Raw genomic sequence first — 19,584 nt, 5'->3', positions numbered from 1 at the left:
TAAAACAAAACTCCCTTTTTTCATTGTCATTTTAAAGAAATGTAGGTCTTCATAGTGGGTCATTTATACTGACTTTTAGCATGTGTTTATATTTACTTTGTCATGTTTGGAGTTCTCTGGGAGGCAGAAATTTATCAAGACTGACAGGAAATAAAACTTTTACTCATTAATTAAACTTTTAAAAAATTAAACCATTTCTTCTCTAGGATGTAGTATTTAATCATAGATTTTTTTTTTCAAATAATATTTAAGACAGGTAAACATTTAAAAACTAACATTATTTTTATAGTGTTTCAGTTAAATTTTTAAAAATTCCTTAAAAGGTATGAAGTGAGTTTCTTCTTAAAAATGGAAATAATCCTCTGAAGTCACTCACATTATAGGTATGTGTCACCGTGCCCAGCTCATAGATTTCTAGTGCCCACCCATTCTGTAACATTATCAAGTGACTAAAGAGAAAAAACTCATATAACTCTAAAAGTGAATATATGACAACAAATAAAGAAATATTCATCTTTAGAGACAAGTTGAAATTTAAAGAAAATTATTTTAAAATATAGACTATGCCACCTACAAAAAAATTTTGCCTTTCTTTTTTTTTAAATACCAGGGATTGAACCAGGGGTGCATAACCACTGAGCCACATCCCCAGCCCTTTTTCTTTGTTTTTTTTTTTTTTTTTTTTTTTTTTTTTTTTTGCGGTGCTGGGGATTTGAATCCAGGGCCTTGGGCTTGTGAGGCAAGCACTCTACCAACTGAGCTATATCCCCAGCCCTTTTTCTTTGATTTTGAGACAGGGTTTTGCTAAGTTGCTTAGGGCCTCATTGATTGAGTTGCTATCTTGAAACTTAACCATCCTCCTGTCATGGCCTCCTGAGTTACTGGGATTACAGGCATGTGCCACTGTGCCCAGCTAACCATAGATTCTTAAATTTAGTCTGTATTACATAGGGATTGGAAATAAAGGTTAAACTTTTTTTTTTTTTTTAATTTGTCATGAGTTCTGGAAACCTTGATATTATAATACAGCATACTTTGTTGTGAAATTAAAATCAAGATCAGCATGTGAGAGAAAACATTGTAGCTCTGAGTGCGTACATAAGAGAACTAGAAAGATCCCAAATAAGTAACCTAATGATGTATCTCAAGGCCCTTGAAAAAGAATAAACCAATTCCAAAACCAGTAGAAAGAAGGAAATAATTAATTTTTGTGCTGAAATCAATGAAATTGAGAATGAAAAATAATACAAAATATCAGTGAAACAAAGAATTGGTTCATTGAGAAGATAAATAAGATTGATAAACCTTCAGCCAAAAGAAAAAGAGAAAAAACCCAAATTAATAAAATCAGAGATGATAAGGGAGAAATCACCACAGACTTCGCAGAAATCCATTCAATCATTAGGGGCTATTTTGAAAAGTTATACTCCAATAAGTTGGAAAACCTAGAAAAAAATGGATATTTCTATACAAATATGATCTGCTAAAATTGAATCCTAAGGACATAGAAAACCTGAAATCCTGTAACTAGCAATGCAATAGAAGCAGTATTAAAAACCTTCCAACAAAGAAAAGTTCAGGACCAGGATTCGCAGCTGAATTCTATCAAACTTTTCAAGAAGAACTAATGTCAGTGCTCCTCAAATTAATTCATGAAATAGAAAGGGATGGAACACTTGCAAATTTGTTCTGTGAAACTAGTATCACACTTAGATATAAAAATAGTTAATAAAATATTAGTAATTGTGTTCAACAACATATTAAGAAGATTATACACCATGACCAAGTTAGTTTAATTCCAGAGATGCAAGGATGATTTAATATACATAAATCAATGAATGCAATTCATCACATAAATAAAATTAAGGACAAAAATCACTTAGTCATCTCAATAGAGCAGAGAAGGCCTTTGACAAAATTCAGCACCCATTCGTGATAAAAATACTGAAGAAACTAGGGATAGAAAGAACCTAACTCAACATCATAAAGGCTCTATCTGAAAACACAAAGCCAACCTAGTAACTGGAGAAAAACTGAAAGCATTTTCTTTAAAATCTGGGGCAGGGATGTTCACTCTCACCACTCCTGTGTAATATAGCACTAGGAATTCTAGCCAGAGCATTTAGGCAAGAGAAAGAAATAAAAGGGATAAAAATAGGAAAGGAAGATATCAAGTTATCACTGTTTACAGATAATATGATCCTATACCTAGGAGGTCCAAAGAATTTCACCAAAATACTACTAGAGCAAAGTAGCAGGTTACTAAATCAGCATACAAAAATCAATAGCTCTCCTTTGTACTAACAATAAATCTGTTGAGAAGAAATCAGGAAAACAATTCCACTCATAAAAGCCTCAATAAAAAAAAAAAGTAACTAGGAATAAATCTAATCGAGGAGGTGAAAGACCTCTACAATGCAAACTATAAAACATTGAAGAAAGAAATTAAAGAAGACTTTAGAAAATGGAAACGCCTCCCATGTTCACAGATCAGAATTAATATTGTTAAAATGACCATACTACCAAAAGCAATACATGGATTCAATGCAGTCCCCATCAAAATAACAATGAAGACACAGAACTAGAAAAAGCAGTCCTAAAATTCATTTGGAAGAATAAAAGTCCCAGAATAGCCAGAGCAATTTTAAGCCAAAAAAAGCAATGCTGGAGGCATCACGGTTGATGTGATTTCAAATTATACTACAGAGTTATGCTAACAAAAACTGCATGGTACTGGTATAAAAACAAACACATAGACCAGTTAGTACAGGATAGAAGACCCAGAGACAAACCCATACACCAATAGTCATCTGATCCTCCACAAAGGTGTCAAAAACATATGTTGGAGAAAAGGCAGCCTTTTTAACAAATGGTGTTGGGAAAACTGGTTATCTATATGTAAAGGAATGAGATTAGACCCTTAACTCTCACCCTGCACAAAAATCAACTCAAAATGGATCTAAGATTCAGGAATTAGACAAAAAACTAGGAGAAAATGTAGGGTCAACACTCCAGCATATAGGCACAGGCAGTGACTTTCTCAGTAGGACTCCTAAAGTTCAGGAAATAATGCTAAGTGTTATTAAATGGAATGGCATCAAATTAAAGTGCTTCTGCACAGCAAAGGGAACAATTAAGAATGTGAAGATAGAACCTACAGAATGGGGGAAAATCTTTTTTAGCTATTCTTCTGAAAGATGATTATATATTATATATTTAGAATATGTAAAGAACTCAAAAACCACCAAATAAATCAAGTAACCCAATTAATAAATAGGCAAGTGAATTAAACAGACATTTGCAAAAGAAGAAATGCAAATGACTAACAAATATATGAAAGAATGGTCAACATCATTAGCAATTAGGGAAATACAAATCAAAACTACACTGAGATTTCATCTCACACCTCTCAGAATGGCAGTCATCAAGAATATAAATAATAATAAGTGCTGGAGAGGATGTGGAAAAAAAGGAACACTTTTATACAGTTGAGAGTAGTGTAAATCAGAACAACAACTGTGGAAATCAGTATGAAGGTTTCTCAAAAGTCTAGCATGGAACTACCATATGACCAACTATACCATTCCTTGGTATTTATCCTAAAGAATTAAAGTCATCTTACTACAGTGATACATGCATACCCAGGTGCAACACAGTTCACAATAACCAAACTGTGGAAGCAGTCTAGGTGTCCATCAATGAACAAATGAATAAAGAAAATGTGGTTATATATACACATGGAGTTTTATTCATCATAAAGAAAAATTATGTCATTTGCAGGAAAATGAATGAAACTGGAGAGCATTATGTTAAGTGAAATATGTTAAACTCAAGGCTAAGGATCATGTTTTTCTTTATGTGGAAGCTAGAGAGGAAAAAGAAAAAGAAAGGTGGTTGCAGATCTCATGAAAATCAAATGGAGATCAGTATAAGAAAAGTCCCAAGGGGTGGGAGATAGCAAGGGGAACTGGGAATGTGCTGGTGGGTGTTATTGGCCAGATTATGTTATTATATAGTGCACGTATGAATGTATAACAGTAAATCCCATTAGTCTGTATAATTATAATGCACCAATAAAAAAATGTGGGGAAAAAATGATCAGCATTTGTGCACCCATTTAAAGGCATTTAGTATTGGAAGTTCTGAATTCAAATCCTTATCTATGACATAATCTGCAGACTCTGAGTTGAGAGCTATGGCAATAGGACTTATTTGTATTTTTAATTTTGCTATATATGTAACTCCAGTTTCAATTTAAAAATAACATAGACTTGGACTGGGGATATAGCTCAGTTGGTAGAGTGCCTGCCTTGCAAGCATAAGGCCCTGGGTTCAATCCCCAGTACCACCAAAAAATAAATAAATAAATAACATTGACCTTTTAAGGTAGTAAACAATATTTATTTTGCTTACCTACAGATGAAACAGACTTGTAACTTAAATGTTAAACACAGAATAGTATAAAATCAGTAAGTATGTTTTTATGAGGCAACTGGGTCTTTGCTAGTTACTAGGAAGAATTTTAAAAAGTTTATTTTTCAAAGCAGTAGTCTGATAATTGCTAGTTAAATAATATGCACAATAACAGAGTTTGCAGTCTTGCTGAGACTTAGACAATTAGCATTTAGATGTGTTGAGTGGAAAGGTGAATGTGATTCCAGGTCACAGAAAAAAACATATGAAAAGAATGGAAATTATATTCAGGAAATTTCAGTAGGCACCCAGCAGGAGTTGTGAAGAAGTTGGAAAGGTATTTTCATACAGTTCTCAATCATAAGTACATATTAGAATTACTTGGGTATCTTTTAAATATACTGATGCCTAAGATCCTCTCCAGAATTTTTGTTGGATCTTAGGTATTAGTAATTTGAAGCTCTTCAGATAATTCTAATCTAAAGACAATCTGAGAACTTTTCTAAGTCATGAAAGGCATTCCAATGCTATGACAAGGAGTGTATGTTTGTTATGTATTGCCCTGCTCAAAAAATGATTTTGATATATATGTTGTAAACACATTAACTTATTTAAAGACTTTCTACTGAAATTGCAGAAAATAGCTAGCTTCCACCTTAACTTTAGCTTTGATGTCAGATTTTTAGTGATCTGGTACCTGCCAGTTTCTTTAATCTGTTTCATGCCTCTTCTCTTCTTTCAGGTTACTGTATATAGTGGAGTCTTCTATAGTGCAATATTCATAGAATGTCACTTTTTTTCCCCCTCCCAGTTTTATGATGTAATCCCCTTTGCTTGGAATCCTTTCTCTGGACTTATTATACTGTCACAATCTTTCGTGTCTAGTTCCTTGTCATTTTACAGGTGCTTCTTCTTTGACGTTAGTCCTTTCTTGCTATTCTCTCCAAAAGTATTTATTTCTCATTTGTCTGTTATAGATTAGTTCAGATGTTTATTTTATGTTTATTAGTCTTTTTCACCATACTTGACCAAACTCCATGAAATCAAAGGGGTTGTTTGTATGTATCAGAAGCTTATTTGCTATTGGTTGGTTGGCACCTGATACAGTAGGCATATAATGCATTGGAGATTTTCAATGCAGTATTTATTTAATAATTTGAAAGATTTTTAAGAATTTAAATGATTCCAGGGTATGGATTGTTCTGAAACTTCATTCTTGTATTTGAGTATGGATGGTGGAAGGTTGTATGGGTTTAAAAAAAAAGGAAGTTGAAGTGCTTTTAAAGCCCAAAACAGAAAATCCTTATTCAGATTGACCTAAGGAATCAATCTCACATAATTGGAAGTTCAGAAGAAGAGTTACATGATCTGTAACTCAGTGATTTCATTGTGGACTTGTATTATATTTCTCTTTGTAATCTTTCATCCTTGCTGTCTATTTTATCTTTAGATTGGCTTCCCTAGGGGTAACAGGAATGCTGATAGTGAAAAATTCACAAAAAAGTGATTTTTTTTTATCTGTTTGACATGGAGGAAAATATCTCTCTAACCATGGAATTAATTCCTTTTCAGTTTTGTGGATCATTTTTGGGCAGATGTTCACCTACAGAGCAACAAGACATCTTAAAAATTGCTGTGAACAGTCAGTTTAGTGTAATCATATAAAAGTAGGGTACATTTGAGTTAATCAGTGTTGAAGATTTTGAGATTAATTCAGGGTTTATCATAAGGAAAACAATTCAGGTATTTATGTTCTACATTAGCATGTCCTGTTGACTCATCAGATTTTAATGGTTATAAGGAGGGGGAAATGCTGTGACAAGAAATGTATGTTAAATCTTGCCCTGCTCAAAAAAAAAATGATTTCAAATAGCAAAAAGGGTTTAGAATTTATCATATGGACATAAATAAATTGTAGGTTATATGAAATGGAGACTAATGCTGGAGCAGATAAGGGTGAGTTCAATTTTTAATATGAACATTTGTTATGAATATAAGAAATGTAGGATGAACCTTGCCAACAGTTTGTTTTAACTATTTGGAAGGTGTTATCCTGAAGGTTAGGTATTAAATATATGAATATGGATAAAGTTGTTCAATAAGATTGCTTAGAGTAAATATAGCAAGAGAGCTTAGCACAGAATCTTAAAATAGGTCCCCCTAAGAAGTTCTTAGATGAACTGAAACTCTTGAAGACAGATGGAGAGTAATCATAGAGACAAACAGAGATTAGAGAGCACTATCATAAAAGCAGAGGAAGTAGATATAATTCAAAGTTGAAGTAAGGAGTTCTTTTGACAATGACAAATGCTAACAGCAGCTAAAATTATTTGAAACATATATCACAAGCACCAAGTAACCTATTTCTGAATTCAGATCTGTACAGTGTGAGGTAGAGGCGAAGATTTGTTTCTTATCTGTATATCAATCATCTTTTTTAGATGTTACATATGAGTGAGAGCATGTGATACTGCCTTTCTCTGCCTGTCTTATAAAAAGGAAAGTTTTAGTTCTTTTAATAGCATACTGATGCCTCGACTTGGAGGGAGGCCTGCCACCAAGTCGGAGCACTGGCCCTAGGCGGGAGGAGGCTCGGGGTGCCTCGCTTTAACTTCTAGCTTGGGTGACATGACACACTTGTCGCTGCAGGGCCTCCTTGTTGTCCAGTTGTCCAGATGCACTCTGAAACAGAGCAGTTGTCTCTAGATTTTCTAACAAGAAATTAATAGGGCTGCTCTTGATACTTCTTTAAGGCATGTGTTCTCTGCCACTACACTGACTTAGTGCCCCTCTGACGGTGTTCCACAGGCGAACATCCTCCTCCAGCAGTGTCATGGAGTTGGTGCTCTGCGAGCCTCTTGCAGGTTGCCTTTCTGATGTCTGCTCATTTTTTGCCCAGAAATTCCCAATTTCTGTCCGTCCAGCAAGCTATTAGATCTCTAGTTTGTTGTTATTTGTGATACTGAAGCAAGAATTAAAGTCAGACAGTTAGTGTAGATAGATGAATGGAGTCTGGTCAGGAAGATGGAAGCTGATCCAAAGGGGAATAGAATGTTAATACTTTCAGTACACATCCCCCTCATGGCAAGAGTCACCTGCCTCTGTGGTATTGGACTGTTAGTACCTTCAGGACACTTAACTCTGCCCTAACCTATAACCAAAAAGTCACCTGCCTCAGGGGAGATTGTCCCTCCCAACAGGGAATTCCTGGGAGGGCTTGCTGAATTGCCCCTCTCCCAGGTTTCACTGAATTTGCAGGATAAAGGGAGGGAATGTGAGAAGTAAGAAACTGGAAATTATAAAAAGGGCAAGATTCATCCCTTCCAGGGACATCCAGCTGGGGGCCCCCTCCTCTGGGAGAAGTCTGTAAACAGCATACTTATATTTTAGCTGTTTTCAGTGAAAAAATTCTTTATATACTTGTGAAAATTATTACTTCTTTTCAGTATCTTAAATTGTCTTAACATCTGTATCTTAAATAATTTTTCCTTGGGATTCAGATAGCTAACACAGGAATATTTTTTAAAAATCTGAATTTCCTTTTGGTTTCAGTGAATTTTTCTAACTTGATCAAACTTCTCACAATCGGGATAGCTACATGCAACAGAATAAAGTTAAAACCCCACCTCACACTATATATAAAAATTAATCAAAAGTGGATCAGTAACCTAAATATAAGAGCAAAACTCTTGGAAGAAAAGATAGGGGTAAATATTCATGACCTTGAGTTTGTCAGTGGATTCTAACATACATGTAATGTTGTAATACAAGAAGTAAATATTTGATTTTTGTTCTTGGTTCCTGACACATAGCTCCTAAAACCATTGAAATCTCCTGAGTGATAATGGTGATTGGTGCATGATTTATGATTCATAACAGATATCTTTCATTCACACCTGAGCTTAAAGTAATAAACTTTTTTAAACACTGTACGGAATGGGGGCAGGTTGCCCAGGGAACCAGCCATATGATTAGAGTGTTGAAACTTATAGCCCCATCAACTGGCCTTCAGGGAGGGGAAAGTGATCTCAGATTGACTCAGTCACCACTGCTCAGTGATATACTCAATCATGCTGTCTTAATGAAATCTCCATCTGAAACCTTAAAGATGGGGTTTGAAAAGCTCTTGGATTGGTAATACATTGAGGTGCTACAAAGGTGGGATACACTGTTCTAGGCATGGAAACTCTGTCTCTCTTTCCTCATACCTTTTCCTATAACATTATCTCTTCTATTTGACTGTTTCTGAATTATATCCTTTATAATACCTAGTAATATGAAGTAAAATGCCTTCCTGAGTTATGTGAGCCTTTCTAGCAACTATCAAACCTGAGGAGGGGGTCATAGGAACCTCTAATTTACAATTTGGTTAGGAGTATGGAAGGGTCAGACTTATAGTTGACATCTGAAATGGACATAGGCCTAGAGGACTGAATTCTTGGTTTGTGGGATCTATTCCAGGTAGGATTGTAGGACACTAGCTGGTGTTGGAAAATGGGTTGGTATGGGAATAAATTCCTCATATTTGGTGTCAGAGTGTTATTAACAGAAAGTACTTTATAGACTGACACCAAAAGCACATTCAACAAAATTGGGACTTTATAAAAATTAAAAATTTTTGTGCATCAAAGACCATTATTAAAATTGAAAAGACAACCTATAGAATGAAAAAATATTTGCAATTCATATCTGATAAGGATTTAGTATGTGGAATATATAAAGAAATATTACAACTCAGTAACAGAAAAACAGTATCATTAAAAATGAGCAAAACACTGATATAAATATTGTACTAAAGGGGATATAAAAACATCTGAAAAGCACATGCCAAGATATTCACCATCTTTAATCTTTAAGGAAATGCAAATGAAAACCTCAAATCAAAACTGCTACTTCATACCCATTAGAATGACTATAATTTAAAAAAAAAGGAAAATAGCATGTATTGCCAAGGATATGGAGTAATGGCTTTATACATTGCTTGTGCTAATACAAAATGTTTTCATGACTGTGAGCAAAGTTTGATGATTCTTCAAAAAGTTAAATGTAGAATTACTATATGACCTGACAAAAGAAGCGAAAACAGGTATTCTCATACTTGTACCTGAACATCAATAGTGGTACCTTTTTATAATAGCCCAAAGTAGAAACAAAGGAGTGGATTTGTGTTATATACATATGATGGAATATTATTCATTCACAGAAAGGGATGAAATTACTGATAAATGCTATAATAAGAAGGATGAACCTTAAAACGTACACTGTTTGACACAAAAGATCATATGATTTCACCAGTCAGAAATAATCCAGAATTAGTAAATCTGTGGAATTTGAAGGCAGATAACTGGTTGTTAGGAATTAAATGGAGGGGTGAATGGGGAGTAATTGATTAATGGAAACTGTTCTTTTGGAGTAATAGAAGCATTTTAGAACTCTGTAAAGGTGGTAGTTACATATCATTGTGAATATATGAAGTGGTACTGAATTGTTCACTTCAAAATTGTTGATTTTTTTGTTATGTTAATGTCCTCTCAACAACAACAACAAAAATAACATCCAGTACCCAAGTACATTGCTGTTGTATTATTAATAATATATCTTGGACATACCAGGAATAATTAATCTTATCTTTTTTTGATTTCCATGAATATTAAATGTTTTGTTTTGTTTTGTTAGAATAATACTACAAAACTATTTCAAGTTATTTTTAAATCTGTTAAAAGGAGTATATTCAATTAATTAATGAACCTCTATTTAGCCTTTGACATTTTTTCTTCCTTTGATTTTTTTTTTTTTTCTTTATTCCCTTTTCCTTTTCTTTTCCTTTCCTCTTCCCTCTCTCCCCTGCCATTAGGGTCCTGTGCTTGCAGGCAAGTCCTCTTTTACTGAGCTATATACCCCAACCCTTTCTGGTATTTTCTGTAAAATGTTCTTAATATTTTCTGAAAATTCAAGATGACTCTGTTTGATAAGAGCCAGAATTGGGAACTTTTGGGCTTTTATTCCAGATGCTATAATTTTCTGATACATTGTTATATCTTGAGGTCATGTAGAAATAGATTTTGTACCAAATGATAATCAGTTTTAACAGGCTTATATTTTCACAAGATCCAAGGGAGTTATTAAGTAAATGGTAAAATTGAGACAATAGTATTCTGTATTTTTGTTGTTGTGAGATGACACTTATAATTTTAAAGGAGGAATTTTTACCATGCCCTATAATGTTTCTTCAGATTTCATGATTACCAATTTCTGATAAGAAATTTCATAAAATTATTTGTGGTCTTCTGATAGATATTCGTTTCAAAGATTAAGTAAACTTTAATGAGCAAGTAATATCATTCAGTTTTGTACTAAATAGTTTCTTAGTTTTGGAAATGTACCTTATGATACATTCTAACTGCTGTATTATGAGCCTCAATTATGTGTGCACATATGCGAGTTTTAATACTTTTAATACTTGTTCTTAGTACCTGAAAAAGTATATGTAGCACCAAAAGTGTTTGATGCCTTTTTGGTGATAAAATTTTTATTAACATGGCATTAAATTATATTAATATTCTTTTTTTAGTATATTCTTATTTGTCAGATGGGATTATTACATGAAATGGTGTTAATAAAATTCCTAGTACAGTAGTGAGAACTATAAATATAAGCCTGTATTCTTTCATGATCGACTGGTACTTTTTCTTAACTTTTTTTTTTTTTTTTTTGCCATCATGATGATTTTAAAATTAGGAGGTTACATGGCTCTATAGTTCTTATTTGTTTTTGATTCCTTATATTTCAGTTTTGGAAAATAATCTGGTTTAAGTCTAGATCATTTTTGCTTATAGTAAAATTGTATGTGATTATGTTTGAGATAGAATATCACCCCTAAAAGCAAAGGATGCTGGGAACATAATAAAAAGCAGGTATTATTTGTTAATCAGAAAGTTATTAATGATTTCTGTCCCCACTGAAGGAAACTTTATTTTTGCTACATAATGCTTATTAAAGTATAACTTTAAAACAAGTAAAATAAATATTTACACACAGATACAGAAAATGAATTCATGTCTATGACTGCCTTATATTATACTCTTCTATACTCTTACAATAGGTTTAATAAATAGAGAAACTTAAATAGTTTTGGTTGTTAATAACTTGTTAAGTATTTTTAAATCCTCAGATGAAAAAACACTGGAACAGAAACCTTCTAAACCAGCAGCTCCACAGGTTCCACCCAAGAAGCCTACTCCACCCACCAAAGCCAATAATTTATTGAGATCTCCTGGAACAGTTTACCCAAAGCGACCTGAAAAACCAGTTCCTCCACCACCTCCTATAGCCAAGTAAGTTTTACCTAATTTTAAATTACCTTACTGATTTACCTATCTTTGACCTCAGTCACTCTATTGCCTTTTTAAATCTATTTGTTATCGATATTTCCTCAAAAGACTATAATAATGTTCTTAAATGGTTATACTCACAGTAGGTGAATACACTCAAACTATTTTTATATTTCTTATTTTATTGTGAACAGCTTTGTAGTAGAGATTTAACTTTATGGAAATAGTGTTATAGAACATAAAGTAATCAGTATTATGTTTATTAAGTCACTTATATATATATTTTTGTTTGTTTGTTTTTGGTTTTTTTGGTACTGGAGATTAAACCCAGGGGCACTTAACCACTGAGCCACATCCCGGCTCTTTTCTGTATTTTATTTATAGACAGGGTCTTGCTGAATTGCTGAGGCTGGCTTTGAACTCAAGATCCTCCTGCCTCAGCCTCCGGAGTCACTGGTATTACAAGCACCTGGAACCAAATCACAATGTTTTAAAAAAAGTCATATTTCAGATTCAGGTGATTTTTGCATGTTTACTTTTCTTATTTTAGGATCAATGGAGAAGTTTCTACCGTTTCATCAAAATTTGAAACTGAGCCAGTATCCAAACCAAAGCCAGAATCTGAACAGTTGCCACTTAGACCAAAATCAGTGGACCTTGATTCATTTATAGCAAGAAACTCTAAAGAAACAGGTAAGTTAGCATGGAAAAAGGTAGCACATTAAAAGAAATAGTCAAAACTTTTTAGAAACAAAGCAATGTAGATGCAATTTTTGTGTAGATAAATGTAGTGGAAATTGTTTGGTATTTGTTTTAATTTATTAACCAAAGTAGAATAAATTTAAAGAAGATAAATGGGCAAAATCTTCATGGTTCTTACTGATCATAATACAGAAATATTAAGTTTTCATAGTGGTCAGAAGACTGAAATCCATGTTAAAAACTCATTCATCTTTTATTCCTTCCCTGTAAGTAGAATGATAATATCACCTAAATCAGGCACCTATTAATGTAGTTTAGTTTTAAAAGAAAAAAATAAGATGATATAGGCTTTCAGTGCCAGCACTAGTTTATATTTAATAAGACATTTAGGTATTTCCTCTTAATTTGGAGATACTTTTTTTTTCCAATATAGGAAGTCATGTTTTTTATGAATATATTATATATATATATATATATATCAGTGTGTGTCACTTTTTGCTAAATATGATTCTGTAAGCTTTAGGACTTATTTTTTTTAGCTCACTAATCAACTAATTTAGTCTAGTCTACATATTCCTCATTTTTTACCATATTAATTATAAAATGGAAAACTTGAAACAGGTGTCTTGATAAAGGTCTCTCTATTCAAAACATTATATAGTCATTATAATAATTTGGTGATATTTATTATTTTGTATAGTATTTTCCTTTGTTTTTAGTTTTTTATATTTTTCAAAGGACTTTTCATATTTTTTATTTTATCTACTACATAAACTCTAGGAAGTAGATTCTATTTTTTTCCCTTTTAACATTTAAACAGTAAGCTATAGACGTATCAACTATGTAGTCACATAAGTCAAAAGAGAACTCTTTAAATTCCTTTTATTTCAAGTGCTCTGTGATATTCTTTTTAAAAAGTCTTAATGTCTTAATATATTTTTTTAGCTCCAGTGTTAACTTTTTTTTTTTTTTTTTTTTTTTTTTTTGTGGTGCTGGGGATTGAACCCAGGGCCTAGTGCTTGCAAGGCAAGCACTCTACCAACTGAGCTATATCTCCAGCCCCAGTGTTAACATTTTATGAACTTCAAGTTCAGTTACATTTAGATTTTTTTTTTTCACCATATTATACTCACGTTTCAGACTTTTTCAGGTGATCTTATTTTTCTCCTATCTTTTCAGTTTGCCAATGCAAAGACTGTGTCTTAGTGTGACCTCCTTTTACTCTTTTGGTTTGAATATTTTATAAATATTTTTGTCATTTATTTGTATCTTGCCTGCTCTGTATGATGCCACATTCATTATTTCTGGGAATTGAGATGTTGATTATAGGTTTTGAGAAAGTCATTGAAATATACTACTACTTATCTGGTGAAAATTGACTTATGTACTGTTTAAATTAAAATTTAAAAAAAATTTTTTTAAAATATTCTTTTTTAATGGAGCTCATTCTTGTCAACTCATATTTTTCCATTTGATTTAAAATATAACCAGAAATGTGTTTTCTAAAGTAATCATTGAAGAAAAAATGATTGTTTACACAATTTTAACTCTCAAAATTAGAAAAAAATCTATTAGTATTGTCTTTGAATTTCCACAATATTGATCCTTTTGGAATTAAAGCAGTAACATTTAGAATATGTATTTTTTTGTTACTTTGTATCATTCTTGAACTTTTACTTTATTTACTTAATTTTAAAGTAGTGAAGAAATTTTTAAAATTTAGATAAAGCTAATTTTCACTTTTTTCAAAACTTTTTAAGTGCATTCAACAACAAACATACTTTTTAATGCCTTATCGACATAGTGGTTATTTACTCCTCATGTAAAGAAAGAGGCTTTATGGAACACAGTTTGAATATTTCTAATTTCTGGTTTAAATTTCTTTTAATAAACAAGGAAATAATGTAGAGATGCTGATACCTACACGTCAGAAAATTAGCAGCTAACTTCTAAGCAACTGTCTTTATATCTGTCACCTAATTAGGTTATTTTTGGTATATAACACTTTTATCCTGCAAAGTTAATATAAATTTGGGAAATCGAGTTCACATTAAGTAGCACGTGTTTACTGAGCAATTGTTATATCCTCAGAAAATATTTTTAGATACTGGTAGTATGCTAAGATAAAAGGCAGAGTTGCTAACCAGTCATGGTGCTATAAGGCCTGTAATCGCTGGGAAGTCTGAGGCAGGAGGATTTCAAATTCAAAGTTAGCCCCAGCAACTTAGCAAGGCTCTAAGAAACTCAACTCAGTAAGACTTGTCTCTAAAAAAAAAAATATATATATATATATATATATGTATTAAAAAAAGGGCTGGGGATGTGGCTTAGTGGTTAAAGGCCTTTGGTTCAATATTGGTTACTAAAAAAAAAAAAAAGGCATAGTTATAGTTGTAGGTAGCAAATAGCTTATATCCTAAACATTAATTCTTTCCCTGTGTACTCACTCTCCCCCCCATTAGAATGCCATACGTTCCTAGTACAGGTTAAGTAAGCATTCCTTATCCAAAATATCTGGAACCAGAAATTTCTTGGATTTCATTTTGGAGGGGGGGTGGTCAACTTATTTATACATGAGATATCTTAGGGATGGGAACCAAAGCAAACCATGATTCTTTTATGTTTCATATATTCGGTATACACAAATCTTCAAAGTAATTTTGTACAATATTATCAATCTGTGTTTAGATTGTGACCCATTACATGAAGTCTCCTATGGAATTTTTCACTTGTGGGTGGCAACATGTTGATGCTCAAAAAGTTGATTTTTTTTTTTTAAAGCATATTTGATTTGGGGTTTTTGGATTAGGAATATTCTACCTGTGCTTGAAATGTAAAAAAGTGTGCTACCTCTTCTGTGAGTTATAAACACTGTAAAAAATGCATTTTAGTTCAAGTACAGCTTCACATTTGGCATTAGGTTAATGTATAGTTTACATTTTTTACTTAGTTTCAGGATATACCTTTTAGGAATAATGTATAAAACTAATTCATAAGTTTCAAAAAAAGTAAAACATATTTGAAACCAGCTTATTGATACTATCAGTTAAAGTAATAATTTGAAGTGAAATGATATAGTAGAAAGTATACTGACTTTACTGTTCAAAAAAATTGGGTTTATTTATAGGTGAGTTTCTCCTCAAAATCTGTTTTCTCACCTAACTATAACATTTTGATTCAGTTTAACTATTAATACCTACTAGAATGCCTGATATGGAAGTCTGTTTCATTTTTAAGTTATAAATGGTATAATTTTATTCTCACATAAAATTGTCCTGTTTATAAAACTGCATATAAACTTTTGTCTTTATATATAATACTAATTATATATAGATGCACAGATACTGACTTTTGTACATGTAAGAAAGTTATTCCTAGAACAATATTTCCTTTTCTTCTTTTTAGTGGCATGAAATAACTGTTTCTCCTTACATGTTCTCATATATCATATAGCACTATAAATTACAGAACTATTAGGAACTATATTTTAGTTTTTTTTTTTTTCAGTTTTTTAAACACTTCATTAAAATTAGTGTAAGGAAAATCTCACTGGCACTGCTAATCATTTATAAAGTTTGCATGATCCAAATATTTTTAAAATAATAAATTTTTCTAAAATATTTATATAATAATAAATTTTCTGAGAAGTAAATTATTTTCAAATTAGTTTAAAAATACTAGAGACTTTAGTATTAATATAATACTAAATGTATTATAGCTATTACATTTAGATCAGCTGATGAGGTACCCTTACAGTGTTAACATTTTATCTCTTTTGGTGGTTTCTCTGTGATAAATTCTCCTAGGATTAAAATGAAATATTATAGAAGGGAGACTGGTGTAATAGAGGAAGGCAACCAGGGGAAGGTAGGAGGAGAGGGAAAAGGTAGGTACTCGAGAAGAAAATTGATCAAATTTTGTGATGTGTATATATGAATATGTCACAATAAATCCCATGATATGTATGATTATAATGCACTAATAAAAATAAATTTTAAAATAAATGAAATTTTAGAAACCAAAAGTTCTTCATTCGCAAAGCATTCATTGTGGAGTAAGGAAGCATTCTCTCCGTTCCATTTTATTTTATAGTTGATTTATTTTTGTTTGAATTACTTTCCAAATATTTACTGATTTCTTTCTTTTAGAAAGAATTTTTGGTGAGATTTTTCTAATAAGGTTCCTGTTGAGTAGTAGATGCTCTAACAAGTGAGCTCTTATCTAAACTAGGATTAAAAAATTAGTTTCTAATAATAGTTTCCTTGATTATATTATAGAGAGTATCACTTATTAAGGCCTTGGTAAATTTTTATTTCTATATGTACAAAGATATTTTAAAGGTCGTAGTGAATTTTTATAGTGAGATATTTTAAAAATATTTGTCATTTCTATTTTATGATGTAATAGGATTAAAGTTACCTCCTTTATTGTAATTACTGTATGCACCGAAGACTAGAATTGACTGACTGCAAGGTGGTTTAATTTTAGTTATAGTTATTTTATGAGATGTTAATATTGATGTATAAAACTGGCCTTTTAAAGTACTATGCCATCCTTTTAGAAAATATTTTGTTTTTTAGTGAGTAATAAAACAAGGCTTCTTTCTAGTTTAATGTATATTGACATTAATATTAATTAATTTTTTCTTTGAATGACCCAGAAATCTAAAATCTAATACATGTCTTGTGTAAGTTTACATAACCTGAGATAGCTATATGCTAAACATTGAAATGCTTCTATTCATTCTACAACTGTTCCTTTTTCCTGCTTTGTAAAATAATTTTTTTGGTTTAGTCTTTTTTCTAGACATTCCTATCCTTGACTTTTCTTTCCAGATTTTGTTTCCTAGCCTGTTTGCCATGTTTCCCTTCTTACGTGTCAGGAAATTATCCTACCCTTCTCCATTTTGGTAAGATAACAATTTATAAAAGAAATCAAAATAGTATATTCAATATAAATAGGTGGTGCACATTGATTTTTTTTTCTTTGTAATTTTACTGAAAGTGTACATGTCTGTCTGTCTATTTATTCTAACCCTTTTGGTTTTCCATTTTAAAATAAAATGAAGTTCATTTTGGAAAATTTTTCTTGATTACAGCCTAAAATGTTCTTGATAAAAGATTAAAAAAATTCATACCTTGGCAACCATAAAAATCAGGTTATTTTCTCCCCAAATTGGAGATTTCACCTGGCTTTTTAAAAAAAATTTCATGTCTTCCTACCAACATGCAAAAGCACAAGTAGTTGACCGAGTGACAAGATGTAATTAAAAGAGTTAAGTGATCGTCATGTGTTTTGTGCCATTTGTATAGTGCAAATCCATTGTTATCACTCTTAAGTAAACTTTAAAGCATTTAGATGTATCATGAGTCCAAAATGTGCACTGTTCCACATTACTAACCTAATGGCATAAATGGAGAACCTGAGAGAGTTTTAGAATGGTGAAATTGTCTTGGTGTTGTAGCCCCAAACTGGACATTTGGAAGGCATTTTACATGAGCATGGTGTATTTTGTAAATCTACGTTTATTTACCCTTCATTTCTTTTAATTTCTTCCATGATTTTCTGTTTCTTTTTCTTTCTACAAGTTGCTTAAATATGCATTTGAAAATAATTTCTGTAGGCCAAAATGATTGATTTTTATTTTTCAAAGCGTTTTGTGGGCTATCAGTGTACATTTGTCAGTGTAAAAAGAAAATTGTAACCAACTGTATCCTATTCTTAACATACCTTTTTTTAAATACGGATTTTTTTTAAAAAAGGTATTTACAAATAGATAACCAGTACATGCCTGTAATCCTAGCTACTTGGGTAGCTGAGGCACAAGGATTACAACTTTGAGATCAGTCTATCAATTTAGTGAAACCTTGTCTCAAAATAAAAAGGGCTAGGTTGTAACTCAGTGATAGAGTACCCTTGGGTTCAATCCCCAGTACCACCAAAGCAAAACAAAACCAACATTTACAGATAGAATGACATTTATTTAATTATATATTTAAATTCAACCTTTTTTAGATTGCTTAATGCATTTTCCAATGGAGTCATTTATTTCGTTATGACTTGTTATATTTTATAATTATAATTATCAAAAGACTAAGAAATTAAACTTAATAGAGTGTCTGTTGTGATATGTTAGCTTAGTGACTTGATCCAAGGGAGAACACACAATGTAATATATAGAAAAAAAATTAGCAGCAGTCAACCAATGCTTCCATTATAAGACACATATTGCCAAACAGTGATGCCTCTTTTTCTTTTGCCTTATATTTGTGTCAGTCATCCCTTAAAACAAAATTTTCTTTATTATTTTGATTATGAAACTTGATGAATAAACTTTGAGGGTGATGATGAGTATTTTCAGCAATATAAGTTGGGATATCTAAGTATCTAAGAGAAAATATTATACCCATCCAGGCAAATGGTAAAGGGATTAAAAAAAATCCATGCTTGGAAAATTAGCTTATCTGTTGCCAATTGGCTGTGGATGATATTACTGGTTTGGAATCTGGGTTAAACTAAGGTTATAAGTGACAATGGAACTATCAGGAATTTACTGGTAGGGTTCTTGTTCTCTGAAGAGAGGTAAAACTACTTCTTTAGCATGATTTTATGGATCATCTAGGAAAAGGCAAGGTAATATATACCATTGTTTCAGAGGTATGAATTATAGCTTTGTCCTTAAACCCAAATTTTTAGGCCAAAGATCAACCAGCCTTTGATGGTGGGGAAGAAAATTGATCTTTATAGCATTTTCCCTTGGTATTTGATTTGCCTTAGATTTATAACTATTTTATGATTTCTACAAATGGTAATGTCTAAGCATAGATGCTAAACAGTTGTAGTTACAACTGAAACATCCCATAGGAAGGCATGTTAAATCGTACTTTTGGCTGTAATCTCAGCAGCTGGGGAGGCTGATGTAGCAGGATCGCAAGTTCAAAGCCAGCCTCAGCAACTTAGTGAGACCCTGTTTCAGAAAAGAAAGATAAAGATAAAAAAGGACTGGGGATGTGGCTCATCAATTAAGCACCAGGTTCAATCCCTGGTACCAGAACAACAATAACAAAAACAAAAAACAAAAACAAAAAATTTATACTTTACCTTTACACTGAGAAATGCAAATGGAAAGTAGCAAGGT

The 19,584-nt window shown here is 32.0% G+C and overlaps 1 protein-coding gene and 1 non-coding gene across 3 annotated transcripts in view; both read left to right on the top strand.

Annotated features, from left to right (window-relative positions):
• The window catches only part of Cd2ap (CD2 associated protein), a 131,321-nt gene that overhangs the window by 98,862 nt on the left and 12,875 nt on the right, over positions 1 to 19,584 (top strand). For both annotated transcript variants that reach the window (XM_047557971.1, XM_047557970.1), the window contains exons 12-13: positions 11,585 to 11,747; positions 12,295 to 12,437. In XM_047557971.1, coding sequence (XP_047413927.1) covers positions 11,585 to 11,747; positions 12,295 to 12,437 — 306 coding nt within the window. The remainder of the gene's footprint in view (positions 1 to 11,584; positions 11,748 to 12,294; positions 12,438 to 19,584) is intronic.
• On the top strand, positions 4,279 to 4,351 carry Trnaa-ugc (transfer RNA alanine (anticodon UGC)). The gene has a single exon. It is a non-coding gene; the product is annotated as a tRNA-Ala (tRNA).

Source organism: Sciurus carolinensis, chromosome 7 (genome assembly GCF_902686445.1).
Source record: "Sciurus carolinensis chromosome 7, mSciCar1.2, whole genome shotgun sequence".
In the NCBI taxonomy this organism is placed as follows: domain Eukaryota; kingdom Metazoa; phylum Chordata; class Mammalia; order Rodentia; family Sciuridae; genus Sciurus; species Sciurus carolinensis.
The sequence above is the reverse complement of the archived record's forward strand: the minus strand, read 5'-3'. Positions and strand labels throughout refer to the sequence as shown.